The following is an 18,261-nucleotide window of genomic DNA, read 5'->3' as shown; positions in this document are numbered from 1 at the left end:
GCTTTCTTGAAACCAGCTACCAGGAAATGCCTTGGCATCGATCTTCCCCCCCCCCCGCCCCAACTTGGTAATTTATACCCATAATGCTCAAATTCAGAGAATGGCTAAGGTGACATTATAGCAGAACTCCACATGCAAATAGATGCCTCTCTCCCAGTGTTCCTCTCTCCTACCTTTGACCTGGAGTGTCTGGGTCTCTTCTAATAAGCTCTAAGATGAAAATCTCAGATTTTCACCACCAGAAATGCTTTGCAAAGAGCACCTACAGCCATTTTCTGGGGAGCAGCTGCCATCATCGGTGTCCATTCTTGTTGGTGTCTGTATGTGCTTCCAGACTGCCTAGCACATCTTAGCTGCAGTGCTTGAAGTGAGCCGGGTGCTGATTGACTTCTTGAAGAAAAGCCCCAAACGTTCCCCCTGTCCTTGGGAGCTGAGAGCCTCTCACAAGCTTTCTCCCTGCCCTACACCCCATGTGGCAGCAGCTCACGGTTGACTTGGCTTTATTCTCCCTTAACTTCTCTAAAAAGAAAGCAGGTGATTAATGCCAGGGCAGGGGACAGCTTTCATGAGAAATTTTTGAGTTATTTTCAGATATTTTACTTAAAAGATTTATGTATAGATTCCTGATGTTCCTAAGAAAAAAGTACAGTCGCGTGGTCTGTTGTATTAAATAGACGCCCATCTGGCCCCTAGTGTGAACAAGAAGGTTGCTGTTCAAGACGTTATCACAGAGAAACAGGTCACCTCGAAGTCTACAAACAAGCCAGTCTTGTAAGGATCCTTTTATCAAATATTGCAACTACTCCTTCAGAATCCTATTAATGTTCCATTTGTAACCATTTGGAACTTTCTATGTGGTAACTTTGTTTTATTTGAATAATGTTGACCTTCTGGAAAAGTTACCTCAAGTATAACTCCTGATTTTCAGTTAGACCTAAGCTCTTTAAAAAAAAAAAAAAAAGAAAAAAAGCTGTCAGTTCAGATTCCTCCTCTCTTACTAAGTGTAGACCCCAGGTCACCAGATACCAGCTTAGCACATTCACCTACTTCGCTACTGAAAGAAGTAACGTGACATATTTTTCCCGTTCTCATTGTTACACACTGTGTTAACAGCAAAAGTACTTAATTGAGGAGAGGTAGCATTTCTTTTTTAGTCACGACCATAACTCAAGGTGACCTGAGCAACATTTCAGCAGCATTCTCATTTTAGGAGATACTAAAAGAGATATAATAACATGGCTTGAATTTGCATTCTAGGCACAAACATATTTTTATCTTTTTCCTTAAGCCAGGCTAAAGTTAACTTTACTATTATTTTTGAAAAATTATTAGAATTGATATGTGAAAGAGAGTCTATTCAACTTACTTAAGAAATCACGTGTTTAGATAGCAAGTCCTAGGCATCTTGGTTGTGAAAGATTGCAGGTGGTGAAAGTCATTGCAGGACTATGCTTGATACATTTGTCCTATAAGCAAGGGAAGATTGTTGACCTCAAAAAAGTATTGACAGACTGAGGAGAGGGGAATTCTCATAATTACAGGTAGCTAAAATAACACACCTCTGCCCAAGCCATAGAGACTTCTTTTAAGCCTGCGTCTTGTCACCTGGTGAGACTGGCTTTTTCACTGGGTCAGAGCTGGTAAAGCTGGACGTACGTCTCATGGTCTGTTCCCTCATTTGTTCTTCCTCTCCTGACCCTCCCAGTTGACTTGGGGAAAGTTATAACCAGAGGTAAGTTACAGGAAATAACATCTCTCTGTGGTGTGCATTAGCTCCGCAGCACTGACAAGATATCTCTGATTTTTCTGTGAAAGATACTTTGACCCCTCGGGAAAAAGAAGGAATGTACAATGTTATAACAGAAGCAGCAATGAAGAAAAATGCATAGATCATGAAGGGCATGAAATGAGTATTCTCAGAGGAGTTTAAATGCATTCCCTATGATGATTTAAGAAAAAAAAAAAGTTAACTTTTTTTTTTTTTTCCCCCTAAAAATGCTTTGGTTAAAGGCGGTCCTATCCAGAATCAGGCAAATACACCGCGGCCAAAACCCTGGCCATCCCCCGATGAAGGCCCTCTAGGAACAGAAGTGGTTTCAGAAGATCTGAGAATGATACTCCTTCTCTTCAAGTTATCTTAATACTACCCCTTTAGATGCTTTTTGTAAAAGGGAATTTTTTTTCTGCCTCTTGGTGTTTTGAAGGGGACTCGTGGCCGTAGGTTTTCCCTCCACCCCGTCATCACTGCAGATAGAAGGATGGGGCAGTGCGGCAACTTCTCTCTTTATAGCCATTGGAGATAACTGGTTTGGAGCTTTGCTCTCTTAGCAATAATATAAGTAGATTTGCTTTGGGCTAGAAAGGAGCTGGCGGTGTATAGGCCTGCATCTTCTCAATGTGGGCCACTCCATTCCCAGAAAGGCATCGTAGAACTAATTTGTGATGAGCCCAACCTTGCGCTACACCCAGGCAGCTGCTGATGTCTGTCTGTCCTCTACACACCAGAGTGTCCCTTCTTTAGCGCATACAGGAACTTTTGTGGGTGACCTGCAGGGCAAGAAGCTGAGGATTTCCCTTTGGCTCAGCCGGAGGCTGGCAGAGGGAGAAGACAGGACCCTTGTCCTGAAGGTTTGGCCTTAAGCATCACTTGCTTAAGGCCACACCTCCTAGATTGGAGGCAGCAAGGAGGCAGCAAACAAAACCATTATCATCATTAATCTGTTTTCTTGTATGTATGCATTCAGACAAATTTTAGAAGTTTAAAGGGAACATGGTCACTGACAATTGCAAGCCGGTTAGTTTATATTACAAGTGTTGTCTTCTTTGACTCTTCAATGCAAAAATCTCTCTATTCTAGCTGGTTCCTCTCATTCAAGAAAAACAACTGGCTCTAAAGCATCAGCTTCACCGTCTACTTCCTCCACCTCATCTCGTTCCAAAGCTTCAAAGGAGACCGTTTCTAGCAAAACGGGGACAGTGGGAATCACAAAGGGCAAGAAAAAAACTGGCAAGCAGCTGACGTCTCAGCCATCCTCAGATGCAACCACTTCTGGCACATCTGACCTTAAAGGAGAGCCTTCCGAGCCCCGGGTGGAGAGTCTCAAACCTGAGCAGACTGTCCCTGAGACGGAGGAGCAGACCACAGGCAAAGCCAAGTCTGCAGTCCCTCTGGCCCCTGTGGCTCCCCCACCCCCTCCCCTGCCCCCTCCGCTCCCGCTGGAGGACCAGAGCATCGTTGCCTCAGACACTCCTGTCGTCCTGGTCAGCAATGGAGCTGACCTGCCCGTCCCTGCCTTCGACCCAAGTCAGCTTCTCTGGACTGAAGAGCCGACAGGCAGAACTACTGTCCATTCAGGCACTGGCTTAAGTGTTAGCAGAGAAAATGGAAAATGGTGAGTCAGGACACAAACCTCATATTCCACCTATATTCCTAGGAAGCTGAGTACTAAAGATCACTAAATCACTCTACTGGAAATGAAGGAACCCACTTGGTTTCTTTTATAATGTAATCTAGTGAATGTTGGGTAAGCACACATGTAATCCAACCATTGGTTGTTTTTTTTTTTTTAATTGAAGTAGAGTTGACTTACAATGTTTTGTTAGTTTCAGGTTTACAGCAGTGATTCGTGTGTGTGTGTGTGTGTGTGCGTGCATATTCTTTTTCAGATTCTTTCCCATCTTAGGTTAATATAACCTATTGAATATAGTTCCCCGGGCTATGTGGTAGGTCCTTGTTGTTTATCTCTTGTACATGTAGTAACATGTATCTGTTAATCCCAAACTCCTGATTTATCCCTCTGCTCTGCCTTGCTTTCCCTATTTGTAACCATAAGTTTGTTTTCTACGCCCCTGAGTCTGTTTCTGTTTTGTAAATAAGTTTGCATGTGTCTTAAGATCTCACATATAAGTGATAGATGATATTCGTCTTTCTCTGTCTGACTTACTTCATTCAGTATGATAATCATTAGGTCCATCCATGTGGCTGCAAATGGCATTATTTCATTCTTTTTATGGCTGAGTATATTCCGCTGTGTAAATGTACTACATCTTCTTTATCCACTCCTCTATCGATGGACATTTAGGTTGCTTCTATGTCTTGGCTATTGTAAATAGTACTGCAGTGGACATTAGGGTGCAGGTATCTTGATTTTCACGGGCTTGCCCCAGGAATGCCACAGGCTGTGGAGATAATTACATTGGTCCCGCTGACAGATACACTTCAGATCTGTGGCTTTCAAAGACAGTTATAGTCTGCTTCAGCCCTGCTCAGCAGTCCTTTTCCCTGGACAGTTCCCTCCTCTTTCCTTACAGTGGTTATTTTAAATCTTTACCACTGTGTCCAGATTGCTCACCCACTCCTGCCCACTTTCATTTCAACAAGTTGTTCAGCCTTCTCTGTCTCCAAGAAAATAAAGACCATCAGGACAACTTTATGGACGACTCTTTTCCAACTCCTTTTCCTCCAGCCTTAGCGTGGCTGCCTTTCTTGCTTTCTCAATCCCCCACCCAGGTGAAGTGTTATTTCCTCTCTGAAGCCTTTCAGTATTCATCCAGACAGAACTGTTGATTGCATCTTCTATACTCTGACAGCACCTAAACTGATCGTTTCCTACTTATAGGTCAGAACTAACCACCACATCTTACTTACCTCTGTATCCCCAGCAACCAGTACAGCATCTGGTATGCCGTAGGCATGCCATCAGTCAGTTAGCCAAGCCAAAACCCTGGAATTCATCCTGGGGTCCTCATTCTCCTTGGTCCTCTGCCTCTAATCACTCACAAAATCCCATAAATTTTCTTTCTTTTTTCCATTTTTTTTTTTTTAGGGCCACACCTTCAACATATGAAAGTTCCCAAACTAGGGGTCAAATCAGAGCTACAGCTGCTGGCCTTCACCAGAGCTCACAGCCATGCCAGGTCCTTAACCCACTGAGCAAGGCCGGGGCTCGAACCCGCATCCTCATGGATACTAGCCAAGTTCATTTCTGCTGATCCACAACGGGAACACCCAAATTTTCTACTTAAAGGTAAATAAGACATGTTAGCACTCATGTCCCACAGGTGTGAAGAGAGGAATGTCAGAACAGAGCAGATGCTGTTTCCAGTTCTGTCTGGGAAGGCTTGGAGCTCTTAAATTTAGCCTCTCCTGTTTCTAAGAACAAAACCAAAATTCACTCTTTACATTATTTAATTTAACATGGCCCCTTTCCAAAAAATCTTTGTTATGTTAGACTTTAAAAAATTAGTACATTATTAGAAAAGGCAAAAAAAAAACAAAAAAAAATTAGTACATTATAATTACGTCGATTTTGATCGAGACTAAAATATCAACTTTATTCAACTGCTAATAATATTAACCTTCATTTATTGAATACTTATTTAATGTTAGTTATTTAATTCACACAAATCTCCCCTGAATTCTCTCTTTTTAATAGATGAGAAAACTGATGCCGAGAGAGAGAAAATAGTTTGCCCAGGATTACCCAGCTAGTAAATGGCAGAGTCAGGATGCAAACCCAGAGCTGCACATCAAATTCAGTGCTCTAAGAAATTTCATAAGTTTCAAAGCACTTGCTTCTACTTCTTTTGCAGTTTCTTTGGTGTTTGTTTCTGTCATTTTGAGCACCATCATTCAAAGGAAAGCCAAGGAAAGAGAAAGAAATGTTCAAAGACGAATTACTTTCTTTGTTTGACACTTCACTAAATGATATGGAAAAAGAAGATGTTGAAACGAATGCTTATGGTGTCCTGAATACTTCCAGCACAGAGCCGATGTCTTCATTTAATTATGAGTGTCTGCCAGCATTGCAGTCAATTCCAGCATTTGGAATCGAATAGTCATTCAGCATTCCAACATACATTTTTTTTGCTTGCCGTCTGTGTGCCAGTCAGTGTACTAAGCACCAAAGATACAAAAGTAGATAAGACATGATAGTTAAGATTAGTTTGTACCAAAATCATGTCCATTGTGCCCTGGAAGTATGAATGTTTAGGATAAAGTTTGAATTTAGGGAAGTAGATTGAGTATATGGGTTTATTATTCAATATACTAAAGAACAAGATGTAGCATATAAAATAATTCCTCAGATAGTCTTAAACACTGAGAAAGCCCATTTCTGAAAGTGACCTGATTCTGCCCAGTCCACTTCCACTGCTATTGTTGAGGGGAGGCGGCAATATATCCTGCTAAGCTCTGTGCTGCCTGCTGGGGGCTTGATATCCATCTTCAGCCCAAGGACTTGCAGGATTGTCAGACGAAAGAGGTGAGCATCTGTTCTCCATTTCCATTGGGACTGTGATCAGAGGGAGTGAGCTGAGAACATCATTAGATGTCGAGGTATTTATAATAGATTTTTCCTGTCAGTTAGCGTCGCTCTAATGCTTTCCTAGAAGAGGGCATAGAGATTTTCTTCTCCATATATTCTTCAGAATTAAAAATTTAAATTACGGTTCATCCCACGGGGATGGTTTGTGTTTGCTCTTGAGTTAATGAGCTTGGAGTAAGTAGTCTCTCAAATTTCCTTCCAGATACTTTCTTCTGTTTTTAAGTGGATATTTGAATTAGAATTTCTGGCTCTTAGTCACTTGCTTTAGTTAGAACGCTCCCTCAGTTATGTTTTGTCAACGAATGTGTGAAAATCCTGTCACTTTATGAAGAGGCTTCTGTTTGGAATACAAATATAAAAACTTTGAAGAAGACAAAGGGCCATATGTAAAAATATCGACTTCTATTCACATCGTGCAGGGAGTAACTATTTGGTAGATTTCTATTCATTGGAAGATTCTTCAGTAACATATAATTCTGATATAATTTAAGACACAAACTAATAAGCCCACCTGGAGCTCATATCCCAAGGGGCTTGACTCTTTTAGTCCATTTTCGCAAACATTTGTGGAGTTCACTGTACTGTCCAACATACCCAGGAAGCATAGGGGGAAAATGAGATCCAAGTCATAAATGGATTGATAAGAATTTGAAGTATAATGTTTAATATTAAGTTAAATATAGTCTGCAATATTAGCATAACTTATTGTATTAAGCATAAAGTATAACATATGATAAGCAGACTAAGAATTTTAAGTCTGGGTTGTAGACTGGGATTGCTCCCTTGTTTGAGCAATGAATCCATGGCCCTCTTGGGTTCCATGAACTATAACTTGTCTGCCCTCCATATACTGTGGAGCAGTTGTTAAATTGTAACTGTATGTGAAAGTCTTTGAAGACAGCAAAATATTCTAAAATGCAAATGATGAGACTAGAATAACAACTGGTATCATAATAAATTAATGAGCAAAGACATGACCAAATTCTAGGGCTCAACTCTGAAGTGTCTTTGTTCTGTTCTTCAAAATGTATTATTTATTGGCATATCTTTCTTGGCATATCTTTTAAACATGCTTCAGTCACCCACAGTGGCAGGCTGTATAAGCAAGAATGGCTTCCAGTGGCAGTACGCTGGATATCTAGACTGTGAAAAAGTTCTCCCATAAAATAATCTTCTCTTACTTAAGATGAGATTTCATTCTTTGGAAACAATATGGTGGTTCCTCAAAAAGTTAAACTTAAAATTACTGTATGATCCAGCAACTCTGCTTCTGTGTGTGGAGCCAAAAAAATTGAAAGCAGGTACTTGAACAGATATTTATATGTCAGTATCCACAGCTGCATTATCCACAACAACCAAAAGGTGGAAAGAACCCACATGTCCATGGACTAATGAATTGATAAGTGAAATGTGACATATACACACAATGGAATACTATTCAGCCTTTAAAAATGAAGGAAATTGTGACACATACAATAAAATGGATGAACCTTGAAGACATCCAAACTGTAATAAGTCAGACACAAGAAGACAAATGTTGAATAATTTCACTTACGTAAACACGTAAAAATAGGAAAATTCATAGAGACAGAAAGTAAAATGGTTGTTGCTGGGGGTAAGGGGGAGAGGAATGGACAGTTACTGTCTAATGGGTACAGTTTCAGTTTGGGAAAGATGAAAAATTCTGGAGATGGGAGGTAGAGATGGTTTCACAATCATGTAAAGGTACTTAACGCCACTGAACTACACACTTAAAAATGGTTAAAATGATAAATTTTATGCTTTATGTATTTCATACAGTTGAAAGGAAATTTCATATTTCCTCCTTTGAGAATAAGAATTTTTGGCTGTTGCATTTTTCTAGTAAGTGAAAATAGAGAATTTTGAGAACACTTAGGCTTATAAACCACAAAGTAGATTTTTCAGTACCTCAGATTCTGTCAAAGTTTACCTGTTTTTATTATTCAAAAAACTGGGTTTTTTTTTTAATTTTTTTCAGTGAGAACAGCGTGCACATGTTTTGCACTAAATGGTCTTTCACAAGTGTGACATCCAAATTCGGATTCTTCTATTTATATCAGAAAATAGTGTGGGGAACTTCTGTATCTTAAAATGATGATTACATTGTTTTTGATATATTTTTGATGTAAAGTATTTTTTTCATTCTGGTCTGTGAAAATTGGCAAACTTTGTGTATTTGTAGTGAGTTGAAGCTGGAAACTCTTACCAAGCTAAATAATAGAAACTCATTGCATCCTTACATACCATCTTTCTTCTGAAGTGTCCATTTAACTTTCACATTTTCCATCTTGTGTTATTAATATAATCTTATGACAGGCAGTTTTACAAATGGAGAAAGCCCAGGGAAGAGATATATATATATACATACTGTTACTGTACTGGCTGTGATGAGAATAGGATTAATTCACATGGCAATGAAAGAAGAGGAACTTTTCTATGTCGGTACCGTTCCAGGTGCTGGGCTGCAAAACCATGTGAGTCCTCTGCTTGGCAAGGAACTTTGGGGGGCTGGGGAGGCAGACTGAGGTGCATTGTACTAAGTGGTCCAGTGAAGTCATCTTCAGGTCACCATGGGAGCAGGGAGGACACCCAGGAACTGGTCTAATGGCCAGTGGAAGATTCCTAAAGGAACTGAGGCTTTAACCTAGAAGTGAAGAATAAGTAGGCGTTAAAGGTCCAAGAAAAAATACAGAGTCACATATCCAAGAGCTTCTAAGCACATTATTCTTTCCACTGAACCCCCCTATTGCTAGGGAAAAATGAATTCTCAAACTTAGTCTTACACGATTCATGCTAAATAGATCAGTCACCACCTAGGCCATCCTTTCCGATTTACAGATGAAGACTCTAAAGATTTGAGAACTGGGGACGTCAGTACTGCTGCCACATGTCAGTGACTTTAGCTGGCCTATGTCTGCTTTCTCCTTTCACCAGCCTCAAGGATGCTGATGAAACGAGAGCTCCCCATGTTTGGGCACCATCCCCGAGGCTTGCTCTGAGCTTCACATCACCCCCCTGTTTCTGTGCCTTTCACAGTTTCTCTACCAAAGATGAGCTGGGGAAGGCAGCGCCTCAGCTCCTGACTCCTGGGCTGATGGGAGAATCTTCAGAATCTTTCAGTGCCTCAGAGGACGAAGGCCCAAGGGAGTACCAGGCCAATGACTCTGACTCTGATGGACCCATCCTGTACACTGACGACGACGATGATGAAGAGGATGAGGATGAAGACGGCAGTGGAGAAAGTAAGACTTTTTTCAAGAGGTAGGGAGGCAAAGGGGTGGTGGACAGAAGTAGCTGCATTTTATAAAGAACAGAAGCCTCATCAGGAACCAGACTCCTATTTTCTTTCCGCTCATCTTCCTTTCTCAAATTAGAAACGTATGTACAGAGTTCCTGTTGCGAATTAGCAAGTTCAGAACCCGCATAGCATCAGTGAGGAGGCAGGTTCCATCCCTGACCTCGCTCAGTGAGTTAAGGATCCGGCATTGCTGTAAGCTGTAGCGTAGGTCACAGATGAAGCTTGGATCTGGAGTTGCCGTGACTGTGGCAGAGGCTGGCAGCTGCAGTTCCGATTCCACCCCTTGCCCAGGAAGTTCCGTAAGCCACAGATGCAGCCATGAAAAGAAAAAAAAGCAAAAGAAAAATATATATTCTAAGGTTTGCCTTTAGAGGCAGGATTTTCTGGAAGATGATTCCACAGGGACAGGGCAGGGGTGAGGGTGGTGATAGTCCGTCTTTGTGGCCCAGGTGCGTATTTGAGTCAAACAACAGAGCCCTTTCTCAGATAGATCAAAGTGACCCTTCCACCCTGGGACCGTTCTTGAACAAAGAGCATCAGTGCAGAATTCACTGGGTTACTCACTGGAGGTGTGTAAGAATTTTTCTCACTTTTTTACTGTGGTTTAAAGAGAGGAGAGGAAGGAATGAGTCAAGAATGACTAATACCTTTTAAGAATTAAAAGCAGATACTCATCCATGATAAGTAAGATGATATTCCTTCCAAGAAGAAATGATAGTAAAGTAGATACAGCCAAACATTTATGTAGAACCTAGGGAATTGGAAAAATGTTATTTTTTAATAAACTTCTGAGAAGGATGACTTGGGAGGGATTCGTTATGGAATTGAACATATGAATTATGAGAAGTTATGAGTATATTTATCATTCAGTAGGAGTTTGTCAAAGTCCTTCCAGTTTGTACTGAATGATAAAAAAATCATTATCAAAAAAACAATAAAATCAAACAGCAGCAAACAATTATTATCATTCATCTGGTATTAACTCTCCTCTGTTAAGACAGCAGGAATTCCTGGGTCATTTAGGATGAAAACACTGGTTTCGAAGGTAGACTTTGCTCAGTGTGGTTTGTGAATGGAGGAAAAGGGAACATCACGGTTTACTATACAGAAGAAGCAAAGTGGCTAAGGTTTTTTTTTTTTTTCAATTGTATTGGAGTATAGTTGACTTATAATGTTGTGTTAGGGGCTAAGTTTTTAAGACTTGGAAAAAAAAAGGGAAGGTATTATGCAGTCAGTCATTTCCATGATGTGCCATCTCAGCAAAATAAACTGCAGGTATCCCTGACAAAATGATACAGTAATACTTGCAGGTTTGTCATGGTCTCCCAACATTTTTTAGAACATTTTTTTTAATTAAAAAAAAAAACTATAAACATGCATTCTTATGACAATTCTGTACTTTTTAATTTCTATTTATATATTATTTTTCTTTTTTGGTCACCTCACAGCATATGGAGTTCCTGGACCAGGGATCAGATCCAAGCCACTGTTGCAACCTATGCAGCTGCAGCAATGCCAGATCCTTCACCCACTGTGTAGGGCTGGGGATCGAACCTGCGTCCCACCCCTCCAGAGACACCACCAATCCCACTGAGCTGCAGTGGGAACTCCTAGAACATGAAAAAAATTTAAAAAAAAAATCTCAGTTTTTCAAGATGAGCTACGTCTACCTTGAAACTCTTTCTTTGGGTTAATTAAAATTCTACTCTTGCATGTGTGGCTAGAGAGTTTGGTCTGGGCTCGGCTTAAAGTCCCAGCTACATGTCACCTGAATGCCACTTGCTAAAAGCCTTTTTCTGCATCTCTGCCTTTTCCGATCCTCAGGTGCTTTGGCAAGTAAAATACGACGAAGGGATACTCTTGCAATCAAACTCGGCAACAGACCATCTAAGAAAGAATTAGAGGACAAAAACATCTTGCAGCGAACATCTGAAGAGGAGAGGCAGGAAATCCGACAACAAATTGGAACCAAGCTAGTCAGGTAATTGCTAAAATTTGGGGACAACACTGACTCATTCTTGGCCTTTCTCCCTCCTGCAGTTCCCTACCTAACTGAGATCACTGTGAATTCCTCATGGAAGGGGACGCCAGGCCTATCTGGCCTTTTAAAGTTGGTCCTGGATGGTGAACCACTTAAAGAACCTGCTTTTTGGTCCAGCTAGCCAGTGGCTTCAAGATCGCCAAAGCCTGGTCCACCTGTGGACAAACTTTTTCTGTAAAGGACCAGTTAGTAAATATGTTAGGCTTTCTTGGCCAGAGAGTCCCTGTTGCAGCTACTCAGCTGCACTGTAATAGCAGGAAAGCAGCCATAAACAACACATAAACACATGAGGGGGCCTGTGTTGCAAGAAGATGTTCTTCACCAAAACAGGCAGCAAGCCAGATTTGGCCTGCAGGCCGTAGGTTACTGGACACCTGCCCTGATTCATAGACTCCCTAGATTTCCGTGACTGTCATGAGATTCTGCCCCAGGGGCTACAGGACTATGGAAATATTAGGGAGCTTCAGCGGCCAGCTCCATCCAAGTCAGGTAACCATAGTCCCCATATCAAAACTTCCCCCTTTTAACTTCAAATAAATGGTTGACTTCACTTCCTGCCCCCAGTCATTGTGGGATTTCCACTTTGGCCATTAGTGGCATTGAAAGTCTTTGTGACTCACAGTTTTACTAGAATTGAGTGCTGAAGCTCTTCTTTTTATTATTGGTTTAAATATATTTAAGTATTAATTATTTTGCTAACTTCCCTCTCTCTGCATAAAAAATAGGTTGCATAAGGAGGTCACCTTTTTGGTCAGTGGTAACGAACTCAACTAGTATCCATGAGGACGAGGGTTCAATCCCTGGCCTCACTCAGTGGGATGAGGATCTGCATGAGCTGCACTGTAGGTTGTAGACGAGGCTCGGATCTGGCATTGCTCTGACTGTGGCATAGGCCAGCAGCTACAGCTCCGATTTGACCCCTAGCCTGGGAAGCTCCATATGCCTTGGGTGGGGCCATATAAAGACAAAAAAAAAAAAAAAAGAAAGTTGCATAGGAGTCCCTTTGTGGCACAGTGGGTTAAGGATCTGGCATTGTCTCTGTAGCAGCTTGGGTTCGATCCCTGGCCCAGGAACTTTCATATGCTGCAAGTACAGGTTGCATAAATTGGGAGAAGGGAACAGTCCAGAATACCAGAACAAGATTTGGAGGTGGGAGGAAAGTCCTTTCCTTGGTTGGAAGTGGAAGATATTTATGACCGCAGTGTGTACTGCAGAGTTGACATGTAAGAGTTCCAGAGCCGTTGTCTGTTTTACAGGTGGGGCCAAGCCAAGGCTTGTGAGGATTAAATGAGAAGGTACACTGAAGGCATGTTAGTGCCTACATCCTAGCAAGCACTTAATAAAATCAAATATTTTTTATTTAAAATATTACATATCTCCTAAATGAGCAAAACACTTTTAAGAATTAAACCCATTGGGGAATTCCCTTCATGACTCAGCAGAAATGCATCTGACTAGCATCCATGATGATACAGGTTCGATCCCTGGCCTTGCTCAGTGGATTAAGGATCCGGGGTTGCCGTGAGCTCAGCTCAGGTCTCCAGTTGCCATGGCTGTGGTATAAGCCAATGGCTACAGCTCCAATTCGACCCCTAGCCTGGGAACCCCATATGCCGTGGGTGTGGCCCTAATAAGATTCCACCGCACCCCCCCGCCCCCAACTGAACCCCATTGTTGGCAACTTTATGAGAAAATGGAGTACATAGACATTGCCCTTGTTCAGTATTTCTTTTTTCTTTTTTGGATTTTTGCCTTTTCTAGGGCTGCACCTGCTGCATATGGAGGTTCCCAGGCTAGGGGTCCAATCAGAGCTGTAGCCTCTGGCCTACACCAGAGCCACAGCAATGCAGGATCAGAGCCACATCTGTGACCTACATCACAGCTAATGGCAATGCTGGATCCTTAACCCACTGAGCGAGGCCAGAGATCAAACCCGCAACCTCATGGTTCCTAGTCCAATTCGTTAACCACTGAGCCACGATGGGAACTCCCAACCCTTGTTCAGTATTTCTGAAGAACAGCTTAATAGTGTGAGAAAAAATTCTGAAACAGTATTTCTTTACATGGTATTTCCATTTGGAAGGTTATACAAGAAAGAAATAATCCAAGGGCGGGGCGGCGGGGGGAAACCTGTTTTACAAAGATTTTTATTTCAAGGGTATTTATAGCAGTGACAAAGCAAACTAAAAACACTCAAAAATAGGGGACTGGAGTCCCTGCTGTGGTACAGCGGGTTAAAAATCTGGTATTGCTGCAAGTGTGGCATACTGCGGCTCAGACTTGATCCTCTCCCCAAGAACTTTTAGATGCAATGGAATCAGCCAAAAAAAAAAAAAAATAGGGGACTGATGAAAAACATTGTGAGAGGTTGACACAAGTAAATAACCGTAGAGCATTGGTTTTCTAACTCTGCATCAGGATTTCTTGGAAAGGACACTCAGGGAAGTGTGAGTGTGTTTTTAGGATGGGGTAGCAGGGGGCTCCTTCACTGTAGGTCTAACCAGTCAACCAGAGCAGCACTTCTATCTGTTCTATATAAAGTTCCACTCCAACCCAAAAAGTTTGAGAGCCCTTAGAAACACACACATAGGCTGTATTTATAAACATGTTATCAGAATAAGGTTTTTGGTTTAATAAGTATATAATTTTACAGAGTAGTTTCCTATGAACACAGCACCTCTAGTCCCTGTCATTCAAAGATAAGTCACCCATAGTTCCTACCTTAGGGAACTCTGTGTCTAGTGAGAGAGACAGAATTATATATTGCTTGATGAGGATCATGTGAAAAGCACAAACATCTACGTCAAGAGAACCAGATATGAATCCTGTCTCTACCATTCAGTAGTGTTTTCTCATAGGCAAGAGAATTAATCTCTCATCTTCTTGTCTGTGAAATGGGAACTGGCTGCTACGTTGTCGAATTGTTTTGAGAATTCAAAAGAATGTGAGTTAAGCACATAGCACAATGACTGGGACTTTAAAACGATGAGCTATTGAGAGCTGTGATCATTAGCTTTATAACCACCTGTGTGATAAGTGCTTTAATAGATGCATCATTTCTGTAGAACCACTGTAGTGGGACAAAGAACCAGGAGCCTTTAACCATTGATAAGATTTCAGGAGGTGAAGAAGGAGGCAGAGACATTCCAGAGAAAGAAACTCCATAAACCAAAGAAGAATGATGTCTTTAGGGTATGGTTTAGTATAGATATATAGCATAAGATTCAGAAATAGAAGAAAATATAGCTGGCATAGATGTTCACTGGGTTTTTTAGTGGGCTTTTTTATTAAGTCAATTTCAAGATGGCTCTGATGAAGATAAAATGTTAAACATTTTCATGAGCTATTCCAAATATTGATTTTAATTCTTATTTCTCTCACAGCCACAGACATTTAGAATTGATAATGTCTTGTATTAAGAGTACCTCTCATGTATATTAGTTTAATTTGCACACATTCGATCCACATCCAGAGGAAGTTTTTTTCTGAGATAAACAGCAAATTAATAATGTAAACAAGACCAAGAACAAAGTTATAAGGACATTGAGCACTTTTGTACAAATAGTTACGTGCTAATCCCCCATGAGGCTGGCTTTTCTTGAAGGTAGATGAGGAGGGCCTAAGTATCTCAAGATAACTTTATATACGTTGTAAATTTATCTGAGGTCCCCAAAGCAGTATTTTCCTGACAGCACTGGGCAATGTAGATCAATCATCTCCTGAATGGTATGAGCTCTTGAATAACAGCCTATTTTTAGACTCTATGGATCTGTATATTAATTACGGTATTGGTTAAGCTGCTCTAACTGAGACCAGAAAGTGCAGTGGTCCAAACAAGACACTTCCACGTGGTTCTTTCTTCTTCACATCCAGTCCAGAGGCAGGTGGGCTGTCCAGCGTGGGAAGGGAACACAGCTCCTGGCAGTCAGACAGGCGCCCAGGTTCCTCCCATCTTATTGCTCTCCTGTCTCCATAGATAGCCTCATCTGCATGATCTGAGCTGGCTCACATGCCATGTTTAAGTTCTAGCCTGTGGAAGAGGAAAGAGAGAGAAGGAAATATGCACCCAGTCATTTAAAGTGTTGAAAAGCAGACATTACAGACATCGCTTCTGTTCATATCCCGTTGCAAGAACTCCATCACATGGCCACACTTTCCTGCTAGGGAGACAGAAATGTGTAGCTGGGTGTTCAGCTAAAACTCAGGGGTTCTGTTTTATTTTTATTTTTTATTTTTCATCTTACTTTTTAGGGCCGCACCCGCAGCATAGAGGTTCCCAGGCTAGGGGTCCAATCTGAGCTGTAGCTGCCAGCCTACTGCACAGCCACAGCAGCGTCAGATCTGAGCCGTGTCTGCAACCTGCACCACAGCTCACGGCAACGCCAGATCCTCAACCCACTGAGTGAGGCCAGGGGTGCTAGTCGAGTTCATTAACCACTGTGCCCCAACGGGAACTCCATGGGGTTCTGTTTTATAAGGAAGAAGGGAAGATGGGTAGTGGGGGGTAGTTAGCATTCAACCACAATCTCTAGTCTCCAAACTAATGGAAAAAATGCTTTATTTTGTAGGCTTAAAATGTTTTTTTTAAAAAATAACCCCCCCCAAAATGATCTTTACCAAAAATTTAGGTAATGTGGAAACACCATATGTTATAATATTAAGTGAAAAGGATAAATATAAAATTATTTTGTATGGTAGAATATCAAGAAAAGAACTAAAGTATACGTAGAAAAACAGAAGAAGCAAATATTTCAAAGTGTTAATAGTAATTATAGATGAGTGATTTAATGTTATAATAATTTCTGTATTTTTCTAGGAGGAAAAAATTTAATGAGGTCCTTGATCAGGGAAAAAAAAAAATAAAAGGATATTTGTTTCTCAAAACATGAAAAAAAAATTACAGGTTTGTTTGCTGTTCTATGTTGCATTTCGCACTAAGGGAGCCGTGTTTTTAACCTGCAGTATATCTGTTTTGTCGTCGTAGGAGACTTAGCCAGAGGCCCACAACTGAAGAATTAGAACAAAGAAATATCCTGAAGCGTGAGTATAGACTACACAGTGACTTCCTCGTGTAGCCATGAACAAGCTCCCTCTAGAGACGATCCATTTATCAGCAGGGAACTTTCATATATTTATTCACAAATGATTGAAATACCCCATTTATGTCACATTTTTCTATCATTGTTTATATCATTAAAAAATAATTTTCTTAAAGTTTGTATTTCATTTTATGGCTTTGAGCCTGATATCCCCCAGATCAGAGCCATGGTTGTGACAACTGTTTTTAAGAAAGATGAAATATATTCCATATCTTCTTTCACCCAAATATTAAATAGGAGAAAATGCTTTAGTCTGCTTGCAAGTAAATGTCAAAGAAAAGGCCAAAGGAATCCACAAGGAAATAAATCAAAACATGCCTATATTATTATTAATAATACAGTTTGTTGCCAGATCTAACAAATGACTCCATTTAAAACAGGGTTATGGTAAAGGAACTTTTCAATCCATTTCATTTTCCTTTGTTAGGATAACTCTGTTTCCCGCTTGAGTTATTTATAATTTCTCAGCACTTCAAGGAATTCTCCGCTCATTTTCCCACTTCGTGTTCCCATTCTCTTCCCCCCTCTGTTTTCATTGACTTTGCTTTTTACTCATCAGTCCAGTAGTATTTGTGTTATTGGAGCTCATATGTTGAAGCCGTAAAACGAACAGAAGTGGTTTGTTGCATGTGCTCTAGTAGATCGAGGTGGTTACTAACCACAGTGAGTTAAGTAATGGATATTTTTAAGTTGAGCCCTAGCTGTAGTTTTATATATTATTAACCCAGTTTCCAAAGAGCTTTTTATTGTATGAAATATCAAAGAGCAAGGATGGGCGGAACTCCAGAGAGTACTATAATAGTAGTGAGCCACTGGTGTGTGGGAAATCTTTTTCAACCAGGCTTTTAGAGTCAAGCTGGCCTGTCTGGATGCTCCTCGTTCTCCAAATGAGTTGTTTTCTTTCCTGAGTGAAAGATTTTAATAGCATGTTATACTACAGTTGTATTACTAAGACAACTAGCCAAATGAAAACTGAACAGTGGGAGGAAAACTGCCAGTCTATGAGGTTCTTTCCTTGAAAGGTCCTTTCTTGCTTCTTTTTTTTTTTTTTTTTTTTTTTTTAAATATGAAAGGTTTAGCATGTAGAAGTTCCTGGGCCAAGGATCCAACCCACACCACAGCTGTAACCAGAGCCACAGCAATGGCAATGCCAGATCCTTAACCCACTGAGCCACCAGGAAACTCCTTTTCTAGCTGTTTGTGAGCATAACTGGAGTGGAACCCAAAGAAGAAGGGCTTACGTGACCATCAGTGTGTAGAAGAGCTGGTTTGGAGATGGAAAAAAGTCATGACTAGATAAGAAAAAGAAAATTCGTTTAGCTTTCTGAGGAAGAATCTAATTTTGGCAACAAAACCAAACCAAAAAGGCTCATGGCTTTTGATAGTAGGTTCTAGAAAGTATTTGTTGAATTAAATTGGAGGTAAGCTCAGACGCATCCCATAAGCTCCTAAAATTCGGAGAGTGTGTTTTACTGG

At 40.8% G+C, this 18,261-nt stretch overlaps 1 protein-coding gene across 1 annotated transcript in view; it reads left to right on the top strand.

The window, feature by feature from the left end:
- PHACTR2 (phosphatase and actin regulator 2) overlaps nt 1–18,261 on the top strand; it is a 284,620-nt gene that overhangs the window by 226,200 nt on the left and 40,159 nt on the right. The window contains exons 6-9 of the mRNA XM_021087139.2: nt 2,858–3,392; nt 9,384–9,589; nt 11,470–11,626; nt 16,671–16,726. Of these exons, the coding sequence (XP_020942798.1) occupies nt 2,858–3,392; nt 9,384–9,589; nt 11,470–11,626; nt 16,671–16,726 (954 nt within the window). The remainder of the gene's footprint in view (nt 1–2,857; nt 3,393–9,383; nt 9,590–11,469; nt 11,627–16,670; nt 16,727–18,261) is intronic.

Source organism: Sus scrofa, chromosome 1 (assembly GCF_054392235.1).
Source record: "Sus scrofa isolate SSC_HxYL_T2T_F1_AM1 chromosome 1, Sscrofa_HxYL_maternal_Yorkshire_Landrace_v2.0, whole genome shotgun sequence".
NCBI classification, from domain to species: Eukaryota; Metazoa; Chordata; class Mammalia; order Artiodactyla; family Suidae; genus Sus; species Sus scrofa.
This window is presented reverse-complemented; position numbering and strand designations above follow the sequence as displayed.